The 21,427-nt window shown below is 42.8% G+C and overlaps 1 protein-coding gene across 1 annotated transcript in view; it reads left to right on the plus strand.

Moving 5' to 3' along the window:
• Window positions 1-21,427, plus strand: part of COL28A1 (collagen type XXVIII alpha 1 chain) — a 312,775-nt gene that overhangs the window by 204,099 nt on the left and 87,249 nt on the right. Inside the window, exons 24-26 of the mRNA XM_033931029.1 lie at window positions 13,994-14,062; window positions 15,203-15,271; window positions 17,531-17,599. Coding sequence (XP_033786920.1) covers window positions 13,994-14,062; window positions 15,203-15,271; window positions 17,531-17,599 — 207 coding nt within the window. The remainder of the gene's footprint in view (window positions 1-13,993; window positions 14,063-15,202; window positions 15,272-17,530; window positions 17,600-21,427) is intronic.

Below are 21,427 nucleotides of genomic sequence, written 5' to 3' on the forward strand. Positions count from 1 at the left end.
GGATTGCGGGGTTTGGTGCTCGTAAACCGAGTCAAACTCGGTTTCTGAGGCGCCAATTTTGCAAATGTTTGGCTCGTCTTGCAAAACACTCGCAAAACGGTGCACTCGTAAACCGAGGTTTGACTGTATTTATTTTTTATGGTGTGAGATTGAGGGGTCTGTTTGTGGTGTCTGGTTTGGGATTTAGCTTGGGTTTCTACATGGGGTTAGGAGGGGGGGATCTGGGGACCCTGTTACATTTACACGCGACTCCATCATTCCAATCTGCTTCATTGGGGTGGAATGAGTTTTGTAGGATGGGATGGTGAGGGGGTTAGTTTTGGGGGGAGGTAAGGTTGGGATGGGTTTGGGTTGGGGGGGGGTGGGCGGTCCTCCTTCATTCAATTTTGGGTGTGCTCTGCTTGACTTTTGTATTCCTACATTGTAAGTTGCAACAGTGTGTATGTTTCGATACTTGTAGCCCTGGGGGAGGCTGGGCTCCTGGGGGTTTTCCACTGTACGTTTCTTTGTTCTTTGCTTTTTCTTTTCCTTTCTTGTATCTGAGTACCCTTTTAGACTTACTTCTTGGGATGTGGGGGGCATCACTTTGCCAATTAAGCGTTCCAAAATTTTGACTGCTTTACAGCAGTATCACTCAGATATTGCTTGTTTGCAGGAAACCCGTCTAAAGGATGCTGAACATCTTAAGTTGCGTAGGTCCTGAGTGGGGGAAGTTTATTTTGCATCCTCATCAGGGCACCATGGGGGTATTGCGGTGTTGGTCCATAAGTCCTCGCCGCTTGGCGTACAAGTTGTGGTTAAATCTTCGGAGAGTCGCTATCTTCTTCTGCGACTTACTTTGGGGAATCATAGTTATTTGCTGTTGCTTGCACTCGCTTGCAGTTATAGCAGGGACTTCCTTTATCGCTATTGGGCAGAGTGAGTTTATACAATATGCTTATTGTTCCATGTTGGTTGTACGTTTTTCAGGATCTCCCCCTTTATTTGACCTCTAAAGATGAGAAGCGATTGGAGCGCCTAGTTCAGTGCTTTCTCTGGGTGGGCAAATGTGCCCGTTTGCCTCATCGACGGGTGGCTTCCCCTTGTGGGGTTAGGCTTGCTGAATCTTCACCATTTGACGGTTGGTTGTGGAATACGCCACATAATTCTGCCATCGGAGAGGAAGTTCCGCCCAGCCAGGCAGCGATTGGCTGGCCCGAACTTCCTCTCCGACTGCAGCCTTAGGGGGGTGCACAGCCGGCCAGGTCCGAAAAATAGTCGATCGCCAAGGCAAAGTGAGTCTATCATGGAGCCCGGGATGGGCTCCGCGATCGACTCACTTTGCTTTGGCAATCGACCATTTTCCGGACCTGGCCGGCTGTGCACCCCCCCTAAGGCTGCACCCGGGGCAGACCACCCTCCCGCCCTCCCCTTGGTACGCCACTGTGTCCAACCAAAAGCCATTCTGTTGCAGTGCTTCTCTGCATGTGTGACAATAATACAGTTACCACAGTGAATATAAGCAGCTGTAACAGCAGAAGGAACAAAGGCTCCTCTAAGTGGAGTTGCAATGCTCAAATTAGCAAATGTCCTGTGAATTAGAAAGCCTTGCCTTTAAGCCTCTATCAAAACATATGAAAGGTTCTTCCAGATTTATGCTCTGCAGCTGTTATTCCAGTAGTACTGGAACTGCAGTAGATTTCCCACAGACCATCCCTTTCTTGCAGCCCCTACCATCTGTGTCATCATCACAAGATGTAAAACAGAAAAGCCAGTGAAGAAATGCTCACCACAAAAGATGAAGCACAGAAACATAGCACAATAAACTTGACAGATTTCTATTTACAAGTATGCATTTTAAAGCACTGTAATTCAAATTACTCATAAAATTTTTCCATGACACATTCACAAGAGAGAACACTGAGGACTAACAATTATCTAAGCAAAGATAGTGAGAATAGCAAAGAATTGGCTAAATTACAGTTTATGACTTATATCATCAAAACTTTTGCAAAGTGGATCAGGCACTTACACAAACGGTGACAAAATGTTATTAAAAATAAAATTAGTAAATTACAGCAGTCCTCAGGATATACCTTACATCTGTCTCAATTCTTATTGAGCAGTGGCAACACTCAGCACCAGAGCTAAATCTATTTTAATTCTTCAGTGGGAGGAGGCTTAACTTCTGAGATCTGGGTATATTATGTATACTCTTATCTTCCATTAAATAAACAGATGGTCAATGTTGTATTTCAGCATAATATTACTATATCAGATTATACAATAACATTTGAATATAGGGTGTGAAAATCTTGGGTACAATCCACTCTAGCAAGCAGGAATAAGTAAATATATGTTGGTGATCTCATACATTTTATTTACCTTGAGTCCTTTATAGGTTTTTCTGGTTTCTGTGAATGGAAAAATCTTGCTGCTCAGTGACATCCCTTTCATTTGCACTTACTCCATATACTTTCACTGTGCTCTTCATTTGTATCTTTCAAATATCAGTTTCGTCTTTCTTCTCTGGGGAACACCTTTAGTAGTACATCTTCATCTATACTCCGTTAATCTTGTTAGTAGCTACTGGCTGGGTCTCCAAGTTGGGAGGTCATGATTACTCCACATTATTTCTCTCTCACTCTCTCACTCACAGGAGGCATAAACGAAAGCTTCTTTCCAATAACAAAATGTACAAAATGAGAAACTCTTTTGTCTCGTCACTGGTTGTGACTTTTACTGTACTTTTGTGTGGCATTACTTGCTACCTTTCTGACCTACTTATGCCCTACCACTCTACTTGTTCCACTCACTTTCAATACAGTACTGTAACCAGTTTTACCATCTCCAATCAGGCATTGTCTAGACACAGCCCGACAAATGGAATTTTCATTCTCAGCCCCTAAGAATGGAATTAATTCCTCCATTACCTGAGAAGCAACCAAATCAGGCACATTTTAAAATATCTTTAAAATCTCACCTATTTTCCCTGTTGTATATAGTAACATAATAAATGATGGCAGATAGACCTGAACAGTCCATCCAGCCCATTAGTTATAACCATTAGGAATACATGATTAAATTAACTTGTCTCTTCTTTGATATTTCTGGGTCATAAACTATAAAGTCCATCTGAGCATAGGGTTCTGACCCTGAGAATTCTGGGAAATGTTAGCTGTCTTTCCTATTTTCTTTCCTATCGATTGTAGTTCTTTTCCTACTGTATTTTCTATTTATTTATTTACACACATACACCCCTTTTACAAAAATGTAGCGTGGTTTTTAGCATCAGCTGCTATATTGTATACAGTCCTCTTGACCTAGGAGTCCTTACTATTTTTCCCATTTTGGGTTGTTTTCCTAAAATAACCACCATATTATTCACTAAACAATTTTCATAGTTCATATTAACTATAAAGTATTATTTGTATATTAAATAGACTATATATTTTCCAAAGTTTCTGATTTGTACATAAGGCGGTAAAAGGGGCCAATAGAGACTACGAGAAAAAAATAGCCAAGGAGGTGAAAAACTTCAAGCCGTTCTTTCAATAAATCAAGGGGAAATGACCCACGAAGGAAGCGGTGGAATCATTGGATGACCATGGAATAAAGGACTGCTAAAGGAGGACAAAGCCATCGCCGACAAACCGAACACATTTTTTACGTCTGTATTTACCAAAGAGGATATACACAACATACCGGAACCCATCAGGCTATATGCTGGAAACGAAGATGGGAAATTGACAGGATTGATGGTCAGTCTAGAAGAGGTATGCAGGCAGACTGATAGGCTTAAAAGCGATAAATCCCTGGGACCAGATGGAATCCATCCGAGGGTCATCAAGGAACTGAAAGGGACTATAGCTGAACTAATAGCCAATCTGTTGATCAAATCGGGAAAGATTCCGGAAGACTGGAAGGTGGCGAATGTTATGCCAATCTTTAAAAAAGGTTCAAGGGGAGATCCAGGAAACTACAGACCGATGAGTCTGACCTCAGTACCGACAAAGATGGTAGAGGTGCTGATAAAGGACCGCATTATTGATCACCTTGATGGGCACGATCTGATGAGGACCAGCCAGCACGACTTGCTGTACTTCTTTGAGGGAGTAAAGAGGCAGATAGACAAGGGTGACCCGGTCGACATTATATATCTGGATTTTCAGAAGGTGTTCAACAAGGTTCCACATGAACGACTACTTCGGAAAATTGAGAGCCATGGAATCGAGGGTGAAGTACTCACGTGGATTAAAAACTGGCTGGAGCATAGGAAACAGAGAGTGGGGGTAAATGGACAATACTCGGACTGGAAGAGCGTCACCAGTGGGGTGCTGCAGGGCTCGGTGCTTGGACCCGTGCTCTTCAACATCTTTATAAATGATCTGGACATTGGTACAACGAGTGAGGTGATTAAATTTGCGGATGATATGAAGTTATTCAGAATAGTGAAGACACAGGGGGATTGCAAAGATCTGCAACGTGACATAATCAAGCTCGAGAAATGGGTAGCGACATGGCAAATGAGGTTCAACGTGGATAAGTGTACAGTGATGCATGTCGGTAACAAAAATCTCAAGCACGAATACAGGATGTCGGAGGAGTACTTGGAGAGACCTCCCAGGAAAGAGACTTAGGAGTTCTGATCAACAAGTCGGTGAAGCCATCCGTGCAATGTGTGGCAGTGACGAAAAGGGCGAACAGAATGCTAGGAATAATTAAGAAGGGGATCACGAACAGATTGGAGAAGGTTATCATGCCACTGTACCGGGCCATGGTGTACCCTCACCTGGAGTACTGCGTCCAACACTGATTGCCGTACATGAAGAAGGACACAGTACTGCTAGAAAGGGTCCAGAAGAGAGCAACAAAAATGGTTAAGGGGTTGGAGGAGTTGCCGTACATTGAGAGATTGGAGAAACTGGGCCTCTTCTCCCTAGAAAAGAGGAGACTGAGTGGGGACATGATCAAAACATTCAAAATACTGAAGGGAATAACTTAGTAGATAAAGACAGGTTGCTCACCCTCTCCAAGATAGGGAGAATGAGAGGGCACTCTCTAAAGTTAAAAGGGGATAGATTCCGTACAAACGTAAGGAAATTCTTCTTCACCCAGAGTGGTAGAAAACTGGAACACTCTTCCAGAGTCTGTTATAGGGGAAAACACCCTCCAGGAATTCAAGCCAAAGTTGGACAAGTTCCTGCTAAACCAGAACATACGCAGGGTAAGGCTGGATTCATTTAGAGCACTGGTCTGTGACCAAAGGACCGCCGTGTGAGCGGACTGCTGGGCACGATGAACCAGTGGTCTGACCAAGCAGCGGCAATTCTTATGTTCTTAAGTTCTTAATGTAATATTTGTGGCAATTCTCTTTGGAGTTTTGTATATTAATTAATGAGTTCTTTTACTAAAGCTGACTGCAGGCTGGCGCAGTAAATACTCTGATGCCCATAAGAATTGACTGGGATGTTAGAGCATTTGTCGCACAGTACTTGGCTTTGTAAAAGAGAGGGAGTATATATGCGAGGGTTCTTCAAAAAGAAAAATGTATTGCAAAACAGGGTAATTATGTGGAAAATTGGTAATTATGTGGAAAATTTGGAAATTATGTAATTTGCTTTTGAAATATTTAATAAATAGTGTTTAAAAATAAAAGTGCGGAATCTTTTTGAATATCTCATCAGATTCTAATGCATTTTGGAAGATGGCATATGTGGACTCCAGGTCACTGCTGAGTAGATCATTAAAACAGAAAATATGTATTTTCTAAAGACATCTGGTAGTACACCTTTTTAAAGCAATTCCCAGACAGTAGGAAATTTAAAAAAAAACTCTCCTGTGGAATAATGTTTACAGGTCTGCATAGTGCAAGTGAAGCCATCTGTTTGGCAGACTTTTGGAATTCAGAAATCAAAAAATAGGGTTCACAAGCTCATATGTTTAGATTCTTTTTCTCTTTAAAAATCAGTAGGGGACTACCCTTTGACATTTCGTGACAGTTTTCTCTTTTCAGCCACAACCTTCAGAAAGAGGAATCAAAAAAGTCTAAATGTTTATCTTCGCAATAGAGATCATTTCTTGTGTTATGACTTTCCTGTTTAAAAGCTGGCTTAGATATTGTTTCCACGGTAATAATGTTTTGCATACTTCACGAAATGAATATGATAGGCAGATGGTTTGTGCATACATTGGTGCACCTAGCTGATGTAGGTACCTAACTTAATTGTTTAATTTTTTAATTGGCACTAATTGTCAATTAGCACCTCATAATTGACATAAATTGCACTTAATTGAATGATAGGCACCTAACTTTGGCCTAGATTCACTAAGCAAACCGATCGTGTACCAATCGGTTTGCAACCCATTAATAAGCAAATTTCCCTCCAGCCTGATTCACTTACCTCTCCTGCGATCCGCTTCGAATCCATGCATGCAAATGAGGAGAAACGCATGCAAATTGGACAGCGACGCGAGTCACTACACAAAATTTCACTTCTGACAGGGCTGGCCGGTCAACAGAAGAAGCGACTGTTGGGGAGCAGTCGAAAATGTCCTTCCAACTCTCCTGTTCTATTGAAGCCCTGCTTTCTGCCCTGTCAGCCCCGATCTCCTGCAGCCTCAAACACCTCTTGCAGCCCTGATCTGCCTGTTTTGATCTGCCTGCCCCGATCTGTCTGCCCTGGCTCTTGCGGTCCTGCACCCCTGGGCTTGCCTGCCCCGAATGCCTGCCTGACATGTCCTCTCTGCTCCTCCTGGCTCTGCCGCCTTCCCTCCAGTGCGAGCCCACGGGTTTAAAGCGGGGCTGCACGCTGCAGTGCAGCCCCCTTTTAAACCCATGGGCTCACACTGAAGGGAAGGAGGGAAGAGGCTGCCGCTGCCACATGGAAACAGGAGAGTCGGGCCCAAACATGCCTGTCTGCCCTGTCTGCCTGTGCAAGCCTGTGGGGCAGGGCCGCCATCAGGGCAGTACTACTAGTCCTGCATTCAGGGGTCCGGAGCTGACAGGGGGCCCGGGCTCCCCCAGGGTCCTAGGCAGTGTTCTAAGGCAGGGGCGCCAGTAGCTCGCCAAGGCAAAGTGAGTCGATCACCCAGGACTCACTTTGTCTTGGCGATCTAATCTATCGGGCCGATCAGTCTTCCTCTCCCCGACGTCAATTCTGCAGTCGGAGAGGAAGTTCGGACCAGCCAATCACTGCCTGGCTGGGCGGAACTTCCTCTCCGACGGCAGAATTGACGTCGGGGAGAGGAAGACTGATCGGCCTGAAGCAGGGAGAGCATGCGTCGGCATCGGCTTTGGGGCCTGTTATCCATTGGTGGGTCCTGTTCCCCGATGGCAGCGGCAGCGGCAGTGGCTTGGGGAACGGCAGGGAGAAAGAAAGAAAGGGGGCAGGCATGGAAACAGAAGGAAAGAAGAGAAACAGAAAGAAAGGTCAGGGAGAGAGGAAGAAAAAGTTGGGGGAGGGAATGAGGTGTGGAGGAGAGAAAGCATACAGGCTGATAGAAGGGAAGAAGAAGAAAGTGCAACCAGAGACTCATGAAATCACCAGACAAGGAAGGAAAAATGATTTTATTTTAAATTTAGCAAAGTGGAGGCAGTATTACCACAGTTTTCAAAGGAATTTGCCCAAATAACTTAATAGTTAACTGGGTAAATTCCCAGAGATGAAAACTTCCCTTCACTTACTATGCACAGTTCTGAATTTATATCTGCTGTCTATATTTTACAATATGATCCCCTTTTACTAAACCGCAATAGTGGTTTTTAGTGCAGGGAGCCTATGAGCGTCAAGAGCAGCGCTGGGCATTCAGTGCAGCTCCCTGCACTAAAAACTGCTATAGTGGTTTAATAAAAAGGATGGAGGGTATATTTGTCTATTTTTGTATGGTTGTTACTGAGGTGACAATGCATAGAGTCATCTGCCTTGACCTCTTTGAAAAAACCCAGAATAGGAAAGATAATTAACATTTTCTCAGCGTATAGTGTGCTTTGTATTTTTTAATTTTATTGTTGGTAGATCATTTTGACTTGGTCATTTTAAAGTAGCTCACAAGCTCAAAAAGTTTGGCCATCTCTGAGCTAGAGCGTTGAAACTGTGTATTTCTATTTTATCCCCCCTTTTACAAAACTGTGGAGCGTTTTTTAGCGCCAGCCGTGGTGGTAGCAGCTCTGATGCTCAGAATTCTATGAGCATCAGGGCTGTTACCACTGTGGCTAAAATCCACACTACAGTTTTGTAAAAGAGTGAGGGGTTAGTTTGTGATGACATATTCCATACTAGGCGAAGGTGTTTTCTGTGTTCTGTGTGTTTGAAAGACATGGTTTTCTGTTAGGATTGACGGTGTAGGATTGATCTGTGCTGGTCTGGCTTGTTTAGTTTTACAATGGGTGTATTGATGTACTGCTCATTGCAATATGTAAGATGCTGCCTTTTCCTAGGTACTCATGTGTGACGTGTGGTTTGTTACTAAAAATCATGTTTTTCTTACAGATGGGGGGGGGGGGGTGCCAAAAAATGATAGGGCCCCGGGTGTTACATATGCTACTGTACGCCATTGTATGTAAAGATACCAGAAAGCTGGCGTAGCAAAAACTTTAAGTAAATTGTTATTCTTCTAAGTTTTGAGTATTTAACCCTCCCACAATCTTACGGGCACTCGTTTCAAGTTTATTGAGATTTTGATTTAAACGCAATATCAAATATTTTCAATAAATTTGGGGAAGTAAAACCATTTGAACAATAAACATACAAACATATCCATAGATGATTAAAATTACATAAGGAGTACAAGGATAAACTACATTTGTTTAAAAATGCGTTCTCCGCACCTGCTCATAAATTTGTTGACTGGAAGGATCCAGCAATGTGGCCAGATGCCATTCAGGACAAAGACAGAGAAAGAATTGTGCAATTTGGATTAATGATGGAAGATGATTTAAAGCAAATGGCACAGTCTATGAGTAAAGATCTTGACGGACGTTCTTTTTATGAATATCTCCTCTATGCCAAATCACCCAATGGATGTGAGAAGATTTTACGGGACTGGCTTAGGTGGAGCATTAGCAGAAAAGTATGTGTGTATTCGGCCCATGGAAGAAGGGGAGGGGTGTCGGGGGGGGGGGGGAAGAAGGTAGCGTGGGGGGCCCAATAGGATTGCTCAGTAAGGGGCCCAGAAATTTCTGATGGCGGCCCTGCTGTGGGGTAAACTACTATTCAGTATTTTACAGATCTCTATCATATCACCCCTGAGCCGTCTCTTCTCTAAGCTGAAGAGCCCTATCCGCTTTACCCTTTCCTCATAGGGAAGTTGTCCCATCCCTTTTATCATTTTCATCACCCTTCTCTGTACCTTTTCTAATTCTACTATATGTTTCTTGGATAGGGTGACCAGAATTGCACACAGTATTTGAGGTGTGGCCTTACCATGGTGCGATACAAGGGCATTATAACATTTTCATCTTAGTTTTCCATTCCTTTCCTGATCATCTACTCTAATAAAACCCTAAGCGCGCATGCGCACTCTTACTGACATGTTCCATGATCCCTGATCTGTAGGTCCGTGGCTGGCAAGAGTGCACATGCGCGCAAGAAGACACCAGGACTCCTCCCGAGCCCCAGCCATGCTAACCTTGCTTCGGCCCCTTGGGCTTCTCATGGAGCCTACCTTCCTGCCCAGCATGGATGGCGGCAGTGGCAGTAATGCCGGGAGCAGGCCAGTACCAGGGCGACTTGAGGCGGCTGTAGGATTGAGGCGTGCGCAGCAGCTGTCGGCACTTGCAGGTCACGGCGGCTTGAGGCGGCTGTTGGCATCTGCAAAGCATGGTTGGCGGTGGTGACAGCGATGCCGGGAATGGGTCAGTCCCAGGGCGACTTGAGGCGGCTGTCGGATTGAGGCGCGCGCGGTGGCTGTCAACACTTGCAAGCCGCGGTGGCTTGAGGCGGCTGTCGCACGTGCAGGCAGTTGAGCTGTGCGAAAGGCGTCATACGGGTGCTGACAGGAAAGGAGGGCAGACGTAAATGGAGCGGAAATCGGATGCTGGACAAGTGGAGCAGGTAAGGGATGCTGCTGGACACGGGGGGATATAACAGGAAGGGAGGCCTATTGCTGGACAGGGGGAGCAGGGAACAGGTGCTGATTGTCAGGGGGGGGGGTAAAAGAAAGGGAGAAGGCCTCCTGCTGAACAGGGGGATCAGGGAAGAGGTGCTGCAGGACAGGGGGGAGGTAAAACAAAGGGAGAAGGGCTGCTGCTGGACAGGGGGAGCAGGCAAGGGGTGGTGGTAGACAGCCGAGGAAAGAAAGAGACAGAAAGAGAGGCAGAAAGAAAGACATAATAATAATAATAACAGCTTAAATACAGCAATACCGTGAAGTTCTATGCGGTTTACAAAAGATTAAGCAAAGGTACAAATTGACTGACTTCAAGAGGGGAAGAAGAAAGAGAAGTAATAAGACAGGAAATTCAATGTTGAGGAGAAAAGTGATCAAAAGGACAGTAGGTCGCTATTGAGGGGAAAGAGATAAGTGGATCAGTTGTCAAGATGTTTTAGGAACAGGTGTGTTTTTAGATGTTTCCTAAATTCCTCATAAGTAGAGGGCAAAAGTAATTGTTCTAGGTCTTTACCCCATGATGCTGCTTGGTGTGAGAGAAGGAATTCATGGTGTTTTTTCAGTTTGCAACCTCTCACTGGGGGGGAAACGAAGTTGGAACGTGAACTTCTCTTGTGTCTGTTGGCTGAGAAGGAGAAAAGGTCAGTAATGTATTTGGGGGCAAGTCCGTGTAATGCTTTAAAGCAGAAACAATTTTCCTTATGAGATGGCGGGGATGTCACTAGTGAAAACTAGAAGAAGTCAGAAATTGCTTTGATAAATAATATATGAACTGACTTCGCATTCAACACAAACCTGCCTATGAAGTGTAATCAATATGTTTTAAGTTGCTCAGAAATGTGAAACTCAACAAGGGGGGAACGCACCCCCCTAGAATGGGAACAGAGTTTACCTCCCAGTCATTGCAACTGTTTCTGTAGAGATCACACTTCAAGCCAGGATGTTAGTTAATAAAAAATTGTTACAATCCTTGAAATGATATAAAGTATAGGATTTTCTCCTTTCTTCTTATGCTTGTTTTATACTTGTCAGAACATCACTTAAGCATGATTAATAGAATCATAACTTAGCTCAAATGAGGGGACCCCAAACCCTCATTTATTTATTAAATTTGAACTTTACGCGTGCCTCCATCGGCAGCCAATGTAGCTGCCGGTAGTAGGGTGTCACGTGGTCAAATTTCTTTAGTCCAAAGATTAGTCTAACTGCCGCATTTTGCAACAGTTTTTTTGGGAAATTGCTAAATAGGCGATGTTACAGTAGTCAAGCAGGCTTAGTACGAGGGATTGGACTAGGATTCTAAAAACCGATGTAACAAAATAAGCTTTAAGGGATCTTAGTTTCCAGAGAGTAAAAAATCCCTTTCTGATTAAGGAGTCTACTTGGTCTTTCATGGTTAGGCATTGATCCAGAGTTACACCTAGTATCTTTATGGAGGGCTGGATAGGGTAACTAAGGTTATTGATACAGAGGGGTGATTTAATGTCAAGTGGATGTAGTGAAGCAATGAAAAATTTCATTTTTTCTGAATTAAGTTTGAGCCTAAAGTTTGTCATCCATTGTTCCATCATGTTTATGGCTTCTGAAGCTTTGGGAATAGTTTCGGAGACAGAATTGGTGAATGGGATGATAATTGTAAAATCATCTGCATAACTAAATAGTTTTATCCCCAGCTGGGTTAGCTTCGTGCCCAGTGAGGACATGTAGACGTTGAAGAGCAATGGGGATAGTGGAGAGCCTTGGGGCACACCGGATGGATTGCTCCAGGTGTTGGAAAGCTCATAATTAAAATGAACCTGATAGGTGCGGGATATAAGGAAGCCACGGAACCAGTTCAGCACCTTATCCCGGATACCAATGGCATCTAGGCATTGCAGCAGTTTCATGTGGTCCACTAGATCAAAGGCAGAACTCATATCGAATTGCATTATCAGGGCATTAAGGCCCTTACTAAACAGTAGGTGCAAATTGTCTAAGATTGCCGCAATTACTGTCTCCGTTCTGAATAGTGGCCTAAAACCAGATTGAGTTTCATGGAGGACATACAGCGGGAGGGAGAGAGACAGAAAGAAAGAAAGAAAGACAGACAGACATATATTCTAGCACCTGTTAATGTAACGGGTTATAAGACTAGTTCTTAATATTCTATTTGCTTTCTTAGCTGCTGCAACACATTGAGCAGAGGGTTTCAACATATCCTCACCAATGACACCTAGATCCTTTTCCTGGGCAGTGACTCAACACAGAACCCTGCATCACATAGCTATAGTGTGGATTCCTCTTTCCCACATGCATCACTTTGCACTTGCTTACATTAAATGTCATCTGCCATTTTGATGCCCGGTCTTCCAGTCTCACAAGGTTCTCTTGCAATTTAACAAACTTTGAACAACTTTGTATCATCAGCAAATTTAATTATCTCACTAGGTGTTCCCATCTCTAGATCATTGATAAATATGTTAAAAAGCTGTGGATCCAGCATAGATCCCTGGGGAACCCTACTATTTACATTTGTTTTGGACTTAGTATTTAGGCCAAGAAAACTCTGGCATAAACAAGTTGCACCTAAAATTAGGATACCTTAGCCCGATTCTATAAAGTGCAGCTTTTAAAGAATCACGCTTAGCGCTGCACTAGTTCGTGACTAATTTTTAGGTGCCATATATAGAATCGGGACCAGTGTGTATACAGTTTTCCATCAACAAGTAGGACTGATCAGGCACACAATTCGTTGATGTCATCGCATGTCGCTGGGATGGAACACTGCTCCCAGCACTTAGAACTTAGTGTAAAGTTCTAAACATGCATGGCCCATCCCACAAGTGCATGGCATATCCAGATACAAATTTTGGGCAAAATGGATTGGTATGAAATTTCTTCCTGCTCTCTGTCCCCTCCTTACCTTCCTGGCACCCTTCAACTCAACTTCAAATATAAATACTTTAGTTGGTATGAATTTCCAGGATCTACCAGCTGAAGACCTCTTCCAAGCTCAGCAGTTGGCAGTAGTCTTCCTGCACTACCAACACCAGCACTTTGAGCATGCTCTGTTCTCACTTTATGTCACTGAAGTATTTAAATGCACAGAAGGTTGAGTCTCTTTCAACTGAAAGGAAGCTTTATTATGAGGAACACAGGATGAAAGTAAGAAGGGATAGACTCAGAAGCAATCTAAGGAAATAGTTCTTTATGTAAAAGATTGTGGATAAGCCTTCGGGTGGAGGGGGTGAAAACAAAGATTATCTGAATTCAAGAAAGAGAGAGATGAATCCTTTCTTTTTGCCAATGATGTACAAATAGCAACATACCATGCTACTGATCACAGGTCAAGCAGTGGCTTGCCCCATGACTTTCTCAATAGCAGACTATGGACTTCTCCAGGAAATTGTCCAAAGTTGTTTTTTTTAAGACAAATACTTTAACCGTTGTTACCACATCATCTGGCAACAAATTCTAGAACTTAACAATCCTTTGAGTGAAAAATATTTCCTCCAATTGGTTTTAAAAGTGTAACTTTATTGAGTGTAATGTAACTTTATTGAGTGTGTACACCACTTAAAATTTTATAGACCTTGATCATATCTCCCATCAGCTGCCTATTTTCCAAGCTGAAGAGCCCTAACCTCTTTAGCCTTGCCTCATATAAGAGGAGTTCCATTCTCTTTGTCATCGTGGTCGCTTTTCTTTTAACCTTTTCTAATTCTACATTCTTTATCCTTCCTGCCAGCATCCTTTTCTGTCCTAATGCTACCTCCCTACCCATGTGCTCCTGCCAGCTTGTCACACTTTCCCTTTTTCCCTTCCCCTCCTCAGGACCCACCTTCCAATACACTTTTGCCCTCCCTTTTCTAGATTCTGTCATGTTGCTAATTTTGATAATGTAATTCATCTTTGTTTTCTACAGGGTAATCCAGGCTTACCTGGTCCACCTGGAGCACCTGGACTAAAAGGAGATGGCTATCCTGGTGTATCAGTAAGTGTTTCTGTTCAGTCACTTGCTTTGGTAGAAATCATGAAAGAACCTTAGTAAGAGCACTGGTTGAAGAATGATCACATGTACATAAACCAATCAACTGATTGGCCATCTTTCTATGATTAACATGTTGGAACAGAATGCACAATATCAGATGAGGAGGGCACCTACAAAGTTGGTTCCACAGTCAGAAAGGATTCGCTTGGCTGGACCTCTGATAGAAAGGAATCTGCAAGACATAAATAAAACTTGAAGTGTTCATTGATTCAATGACGTCAATGTGAACTGCTTGGATGCTCATGCATATGATAATTATAGCCCACCATTTATTACTGGGCCCTCTACCTCTTGTACATTGTGTCACAATTGACCAGAGTCCAAAGACATCTAGCCCCACATAGGCGAATGGTGGTTCAGTACTGAGTCAATCTACTGGTAAATCCACCATTCTTTGTTAATGAAGCTTGCCCACTTAGTCAGCAACATTTTACATATTGATGAATCACAGAGATAATGCTGCGTTTTGCTCCCATGATCCACAATCCTGCAGCTCTTGTAGCTCCTTCTATGAAGTACCTTCCTTGATGCTTAATTTGCTTGTGATAGTGACACACAAGCAAGGTTACTATGTGGTGTCGACCTGGAACAATAAGAGGATTCTTCTCATCCCTCTTCAGTTCTGCTTGGGTGAGGTGACCTCCTACCCTTAGAAGGCCTTCTTTGTCAATGAAGGGGTTCAGCTTCAGAAGTGGGCTATCCTTTGGTAGGTTCATGCCCTCACTAATGCATATGTTTCTTGTACGCAATGCAAGATGGTACTTTCTGCTAGAACAATCTCACTTAGTGAGAGAGGTTTTGAGCAGATGTGCCAGCGGTATTGGATATTTTATCCATTGGTCAATGTTATGAAGCTACAATATGGATTAGGCATGCTGTGGCCTTTCTGAGTAATGACCAACTTGAGAAATGAGAAAGATGTTGCTGTCAAGCACAATCTTAGTGGCAAGAACCGTCATCTCTTGATAGATGGAGATATTACCTGATTTCCGTGTTCCTTTGCTGCAGTATAGCTGGACTCGATTACTATCCTTATATGTTGAATCATGGTAACTAGTTTGTTTCTTTGGTGCTGTTTGCCAGGGATCACCAGGACTGCGAGGCCTTCCAGGACCACCAGGTCAAATAGGTACAGGAGATCCTGGACCAAAGGTATTGTAATATCTTTTTTAAATTCACACTGTATAATTTTGTGATATGGCATAAACTTTAAGATGTATAAACAAATTGTAACATCTCACAAACACAATTCAAACCATCCAAATAATAACTTCCAACCCTCTATGTAACTTAAAAACAATTATACACTAATAAAGACGTCAGAGTGAATCTTTTTATTAAAGGGAAGGAAAAAAGGGAGAAAGTGGACTTTAGAGTTTTATTCAGGAAAGATAGGGTTTGTTATTCAAAAGAGTTAGGAACAAGCCAGGGTTGAAGTTAGGGGAAAGTGGCAAATTATCTGGAAAGAGGAAGTTGCATCATCAGAGGTGGGCCGCGACTCAGCAAAAGCCCCAAGGCTGCCTAAGTGAATCACTGTGCTGACGCTACTGGCACTGCTGCAGGCAAGTTAGAATACTGAGAGCTGCTGGGAGGGGAGGGTAGGAAGCCAGCCACTGTTAATCTGGAGGCTGGGAAGCAAAACATCGGTTGCTGCACAGGAGGGAGGGAGACATGCAGGTACCCAGCTCATCAGGGCCCTCCTAATCTCGCTGGCCCTGCACGGACAGGCAGGAAATTTTGCAGACTGGCACTGGTCTGCGGACCGGCAGTTGAAGAACACTGCTGTAAATATTTCTTCATCTGTCTGTTCATTCTGTCCTGGGGGACAGTAGTACAGCCCCACTTGTATATTCCTTTCCTTCACATATGGAATTTCTGTCTGGATTCCACACTGCTAATCCAACTTGTTTAGTTTTTCTAATAGGTGTATTGATGTTCTAGTGCCAACTACAATATTTACAGTGTATTAAGTGTGATTCCTAAAGGTTAGTGGTATTATGGTATGGAGTTCTTGAATAGCAGGGTTTTTATTTATTTTCTGAAAGTTTTGTAGTCTGGGGTCGCGATTAGTAGATTGGAGAGTTGGTGGTCTAGTTTTGTTGCCTGTGTGGCTAGAAGGCCACCATACAGTTTTTTCCGTTTAATGTCTCTGATTGGAGGGTATGTGAATGATGTCTGGGTTCTCCTGTGTCTGGTTGTGGTAGTTTGGATTAGGCATACTAAACTTCTATTTTGGGGCTAAAGAAGACTCCTATTTGATAATAATAGAAAAAGATGTTTAATGAATCACTGAGGATTTCTTAGCAGCTGATTTGGCATTCACTAGACCTATAGTTCCAAAGGTTGGTTTTGGGGTGTTGGGGGAAGATTTGGTATGGCAGTGAGGTGATCTTTTAAGGACTGTTATATAGGTACTTGTCCTCTTGCTCTTTGGTTGGTGGAGATTATAGTTTCCTCTCCTGCACACTACTGAGATCCCCAAGGTCTCTCGGTCTGTTGAAACAAGGCACTTGTATTTTGTGTTCAGAAGCTCCTAAGGCAAATTTCACTGGGAAGCACTGTAGTCCTAAAAGCTCTGTGTATCAGCAATCTTGCTAGTTGGCACTATAGGATTAAAGGCTTTAAAGTCAACAGGTTTGAAAAAACAGGCCTTATTAAAGTTGTAAATTCAGAGCATGCATGGGAGATCAAAGGCTTCCAGTAACAGAGAAACAAATGACTGTACTTTGCATTTCTGTATGAATTTCTTTGAAGGCTTGATGCAGAGGGGATTGATGGTGGACTTTAGTTTTAATAGAATCAGAATCTTAAAAAAATAGTTATGTAGTTAAAATTAAATTTCAACTTACAGATTGCAGTTATGCACTTTGTAGGTTCTGGTTCTGATATCCTTGGATGGTCCAGCTGAGGCAGTTAGGCATTTTCTTTTGTTGTTCAGGAGGAAGGTTAGATGTAACTATAGATCCAGCTCAGAAGAGTTGTTTGTAATATGAAATGAAAATAAATTTAAGTACATACAACTGCCATTATAGAATTTGCACTTAGCATGCATCATCCCAGTGCCTAACTTTAGTAGATATATAGAGAATTATCCCCTTGATCTCCATTGTGCCATCTTGGCAAAGTGTGCCTAAGTTCTGTCATGATCTATATGCATTAAGGGTAACATCCACTGTCAAATATCTCTTTAACGTAAAAAGCTTAGAGTAAGGATATTCAGTTGATGCTGATATCCTTATGCTCTTTATTCTCATCAGGTAAGTCTTTTAAAATGGTGATTTGTAATTAATTTCATTCTTTCCTGGGGAAAAAAAAAGCAATTCTACCTTTTAATGTATTTTAAATGCCTCATTTAACTGACTTTTTTTGTTTCTAGTGTTTAAAACATTCATAGGCATTTGTATCTTTCAGGGAGAGATGGGAATCAGAGGTCCTCCAGGAGCACCAGGGTCACAGGGAATAGGAGTACCTGGTTCAAAGGTTTGCAGATGAATAAATTTGTTTAAGATATGAGTTCTGTAATGGTCTGGAGATAAAAATCCAGTGTTTCAGATAAACATTTTGAAGACATCAGTGACTTACAGCTGCATGGAATGAGTTTGCTGTGTCTAGAAGCTCTGTCTGCAGGGTGCTAACAATGACATTGCAACTCAAGAGCCCAGGAAAATAGAATTTTTGTGTTAGCTCTAGTTTAAAAATGATTTTATTAAATGCTGACCTGGTGTACTGTATTTGTAAACCCTGATTCAGAACATGTTGGGGAGATGCACTATCCTGGCTGTTCTCTCTTGAGTGGCCATATTACCAGATGGCCGATAGTATGGCTATACTTAACACCACCTCTTGAGATGGTGTTAAGTGCAGCCATGATATTGGCAGTCATGACAGATAATAGTCCATGCATTAGCTTTCACCACTAGCCACTGCCCTGCTCAGTCCTGACACACCATGCACCATCCCTATCCAAGCTAAACAGCTAGTGTAAGGTTTTTACCATGTTTGCTCTTTTAATGTTCATTAGCCATTATCATACAAAGGGCCACTGAAAAGTTCTCAGCCCAATCAAGAAGAGAATGATGTGGAGCCATGAAACTTACAAGTTATTCTATACTTTTCTTGACACTTCCTTTTGTTTCATAATTTATCTACCTTAGTATGAAAGAAAGAAGCAAGCATATTGAAACAAGTCTGTGCATGTTGTGACATGTCTCAAGGTTACTCATGCACAGCTGTGGCTCAGTGCAAGTCTAACATTCCAAGAGACAGGATGTCAGGAGAGTCCTTCCGTGAATCAAGTAAGAAACTGCTAGATTTGGAGCACTGTTCAGTGATAAAATTTCTCACAAAAGAAGGGAAAAAGCCAAACGAGATCCATAAATGTATGCCTGAAGTTTATGGTGAGACTGCATCATCATCATGCAAAGTAAAATTTTGGAGCAAAAAGTTAAAGTGGGGTAGAGAATCAATTGAAGATGACCCTCACACTAGATGGCCTATGGAAGCAACTTCCACAGAAATGTGCAAGAATGTTGAAGAAATGGGCATGTCGGCAGGTAGTTTGGAAAATAATTCATGAAAAGTTGGGCATGTCCAAGGTTAGTGCAATATGGGTTCCAAGAATGCTGATGCCATGTCAGAAGGTCACAAGGCTCCAGTGTTGTCAGGAGAACTTGAAGATACTCCATGAAGACCAAGTGAATTTTTTTTTCATCGTTTGGTGACTGGAGATGAAACTTGGGTCTTTCACAGAGATCCTGAGTCCAAAATGGAGTCAATGCAGTGGAAGCACAAATCATCCTCCACCCCCCAAAAAGTTAAAGACAGAAAAATCTGCAGGCAAAGTCATGGCAACTGTCTTCTAGGATGATGAAGGACTTTTGCTTCTGGAGTTCATGCCACACAAGACAACCATAACTGGGGAGAGTTATGCCAACACAATGATTGCTTTGCAGGAGTCAATCATGAAGAAAAGACGAGGGAAAATCACAGCAGGTATGCTGCTTCTTCATGACAATTTGCAGGTGCACATGTCACAAAAATCACAGGCTGCCATCTAAGAGTGTGGATTTCAGCAGCTGTCCACCCTACAGTCCTAACCTGGCTCCCTAGGATTATTTCCTGTTCCAGGTTTTGAAGCATCACACAGGTGTCTTAAGTAGCCTGGTGGGTGGGCTAATGAGCTATAGAGAGAAGTACCCAGGTCCATAAGTTACTCTAACCACTACATTTATGGTGAAAAATGCGAGTCCACCAAAACCCACCAAAATCCTACTCTACTTTCATATAGATGCCTGTAGCCATAAGGACTATTGGGGTGGGAGACAGGTGGGTATAGTAGTTTTTGGGCGGAGTTTTGGAGGGCTCTGCATTAATCGTATGGGGATTTTGGTGAGATGTACTTCTGGCACTCTTTATTTGAAGTTCACAGCAGTGCCCTCTAAGGTGTCCTACTATTCTGTTGGCATGTCTGTGTGGTCAGTCTATTACAATACTAGCCCCTCCCACATCCAAATGGTCTGCATTTGGACTCTTTGAACTTATAAACATCTGTGGTCAAAAAATGCTGCATAAATTTAGATGTCTTGTCGGACAAGACGTCCAAATAGGCAATTTTTGAAAAATAATTTGAATGTCCAGAACATTCGAAAATAGCTATTTTCCATATCCGATTTTGGATGTCTAGCGGGAAACGTCCAAAGTCAGACTTAGATGCTCCTCTAAATTTTTACATATTGTTACTTGTCTCAAGTTTTTAGAGAATGATACGGGGACAAAGTTTGACCCTGTTCCCATGGGCTCTGTCCCTATCCCATCCCACAGGCTCTATCCCCGTCCCTGCGGGTCCCCATGTCATTCTCTAGTCGGTAGTTTTTGAGCTTATCCTCATCAAAGGAACTCTTTTTCAGTAGGGGGCCAACCACAGCTCTTACCAATTCTGCTGCTGCTTTTATTTATGCCCCTTGCCCATGGACAATGTGCATCTCTGGACATTATAGAATTCATAAGCCAAGACACTGGGTATAGGAAACACAGCCAGCTGTAATTGGCATCAGATACATGATTACTTTCATTATGAGAAATACATTAAACTCCTTATGCTCCAGGCAATGTAGTAATAAACTGGGTCTCTGCCATTCAGGATAATAACTCTGGATTGGAATGGCAGAGGAAGGGCTGTGGCTCACTTGTTCAGCTGCTGCTCCTTGTGACCATGGGCAAGTCACTTAATCCTCCAGTGCCAACAACTTTTGAATGTCAGTTTGAAAGGCCTACATGACAAAAAGTCAGCATTCTCTTTCCCTTTCTTTGTGGGAGAAAACCATAACAAATAGTGTCTGTACATCAGTAGAAGTATTAACCAGTTATTGATGATCTAATAAAGATTTAACTTCCATTGCTTCTAAAAAAAAAAAGGTATGGATGAAAACATCTGCCTCAGTCAGGCTTGGGTGAACTACCCCATGTCTTGATTTGAAAAAAATCTGAGTGAAGCTTGAATTTGATTTCTACTTTTTGCCCCAAGTTTGTGGAATTTTGATGGGCTCAAAAGGGCTGCATAGAAAGGATGCTTTGTGGTACAGATATACACTGGACATCTAACTGCTGCTAGATGCCATGTATTAAGTGGCAGAGCTCTTAGATCAGGGGTGTCAAAGTCCCTCCTCGAGGGCAGCAATCCAGTCGGGTTTTCAGGATTTCCCCAATGAATATGCTTGAGATCTATTAGCATACAATGAAAGCAGTGCATGCAAATAGATCTCATGTATAATCATTGGGGAAATCTTGAAAACCCGACTGGATTGTGGCCCTCGAAGAGGGACTTTGACACCCCTGTCTTAGATGGTGAGAATCTTTCAGCTTATACTCTTCCCACTCACTTGAGTGGGGCATATCTGAGCTAGGTACCGTGTTTTTCCAAAAATAAGTCACTGTCTTTTATTAATTTGGGGCCCAAAAAAGGCACTAGGTCTTATTTTCGGGGATGTCTTATTTTTTTCATGTAATGATTATCTCTCCCTTCCTCTCCTCCACCCCATTTCTTCCTGTTTCCTTTCTCTCCCCCACATGCGTAGCATCTTTCCTCCCCTCTCACCCATCCCCCCATGTAGCATCTTTCTGTCCCCCTGCCACTATCGTACACCCCCCCCCCCCGCCTGCTGACCCATCTCTCCCTCCCATCTGAACTGCGAGATAGGAATACCTTATAATAAACCGGCAGTGGCAGCACTTGCCAGCAATCTACACAGGCTGTTTCGCAGCCTTCTATCTCCTGGGCGTTCCTCTGCTGATGATGTCATCAGCATGCCG

This window comes from Geotrypetes seraphini, chromosome 2 (assembly GCF_902459505.1).
Source record: "Geotrypetes seraphini chromosome 2, aGeoSer1.1, whole genome shotgun sequence".
In the NCBI taxonomy this organism is placed as follows: Eukaryota; Metazoa; Chordata; class Amphibia; order Gymnophiona; family Dermophiidae; genus Geotrypetes; species Geotrypetes seraphini.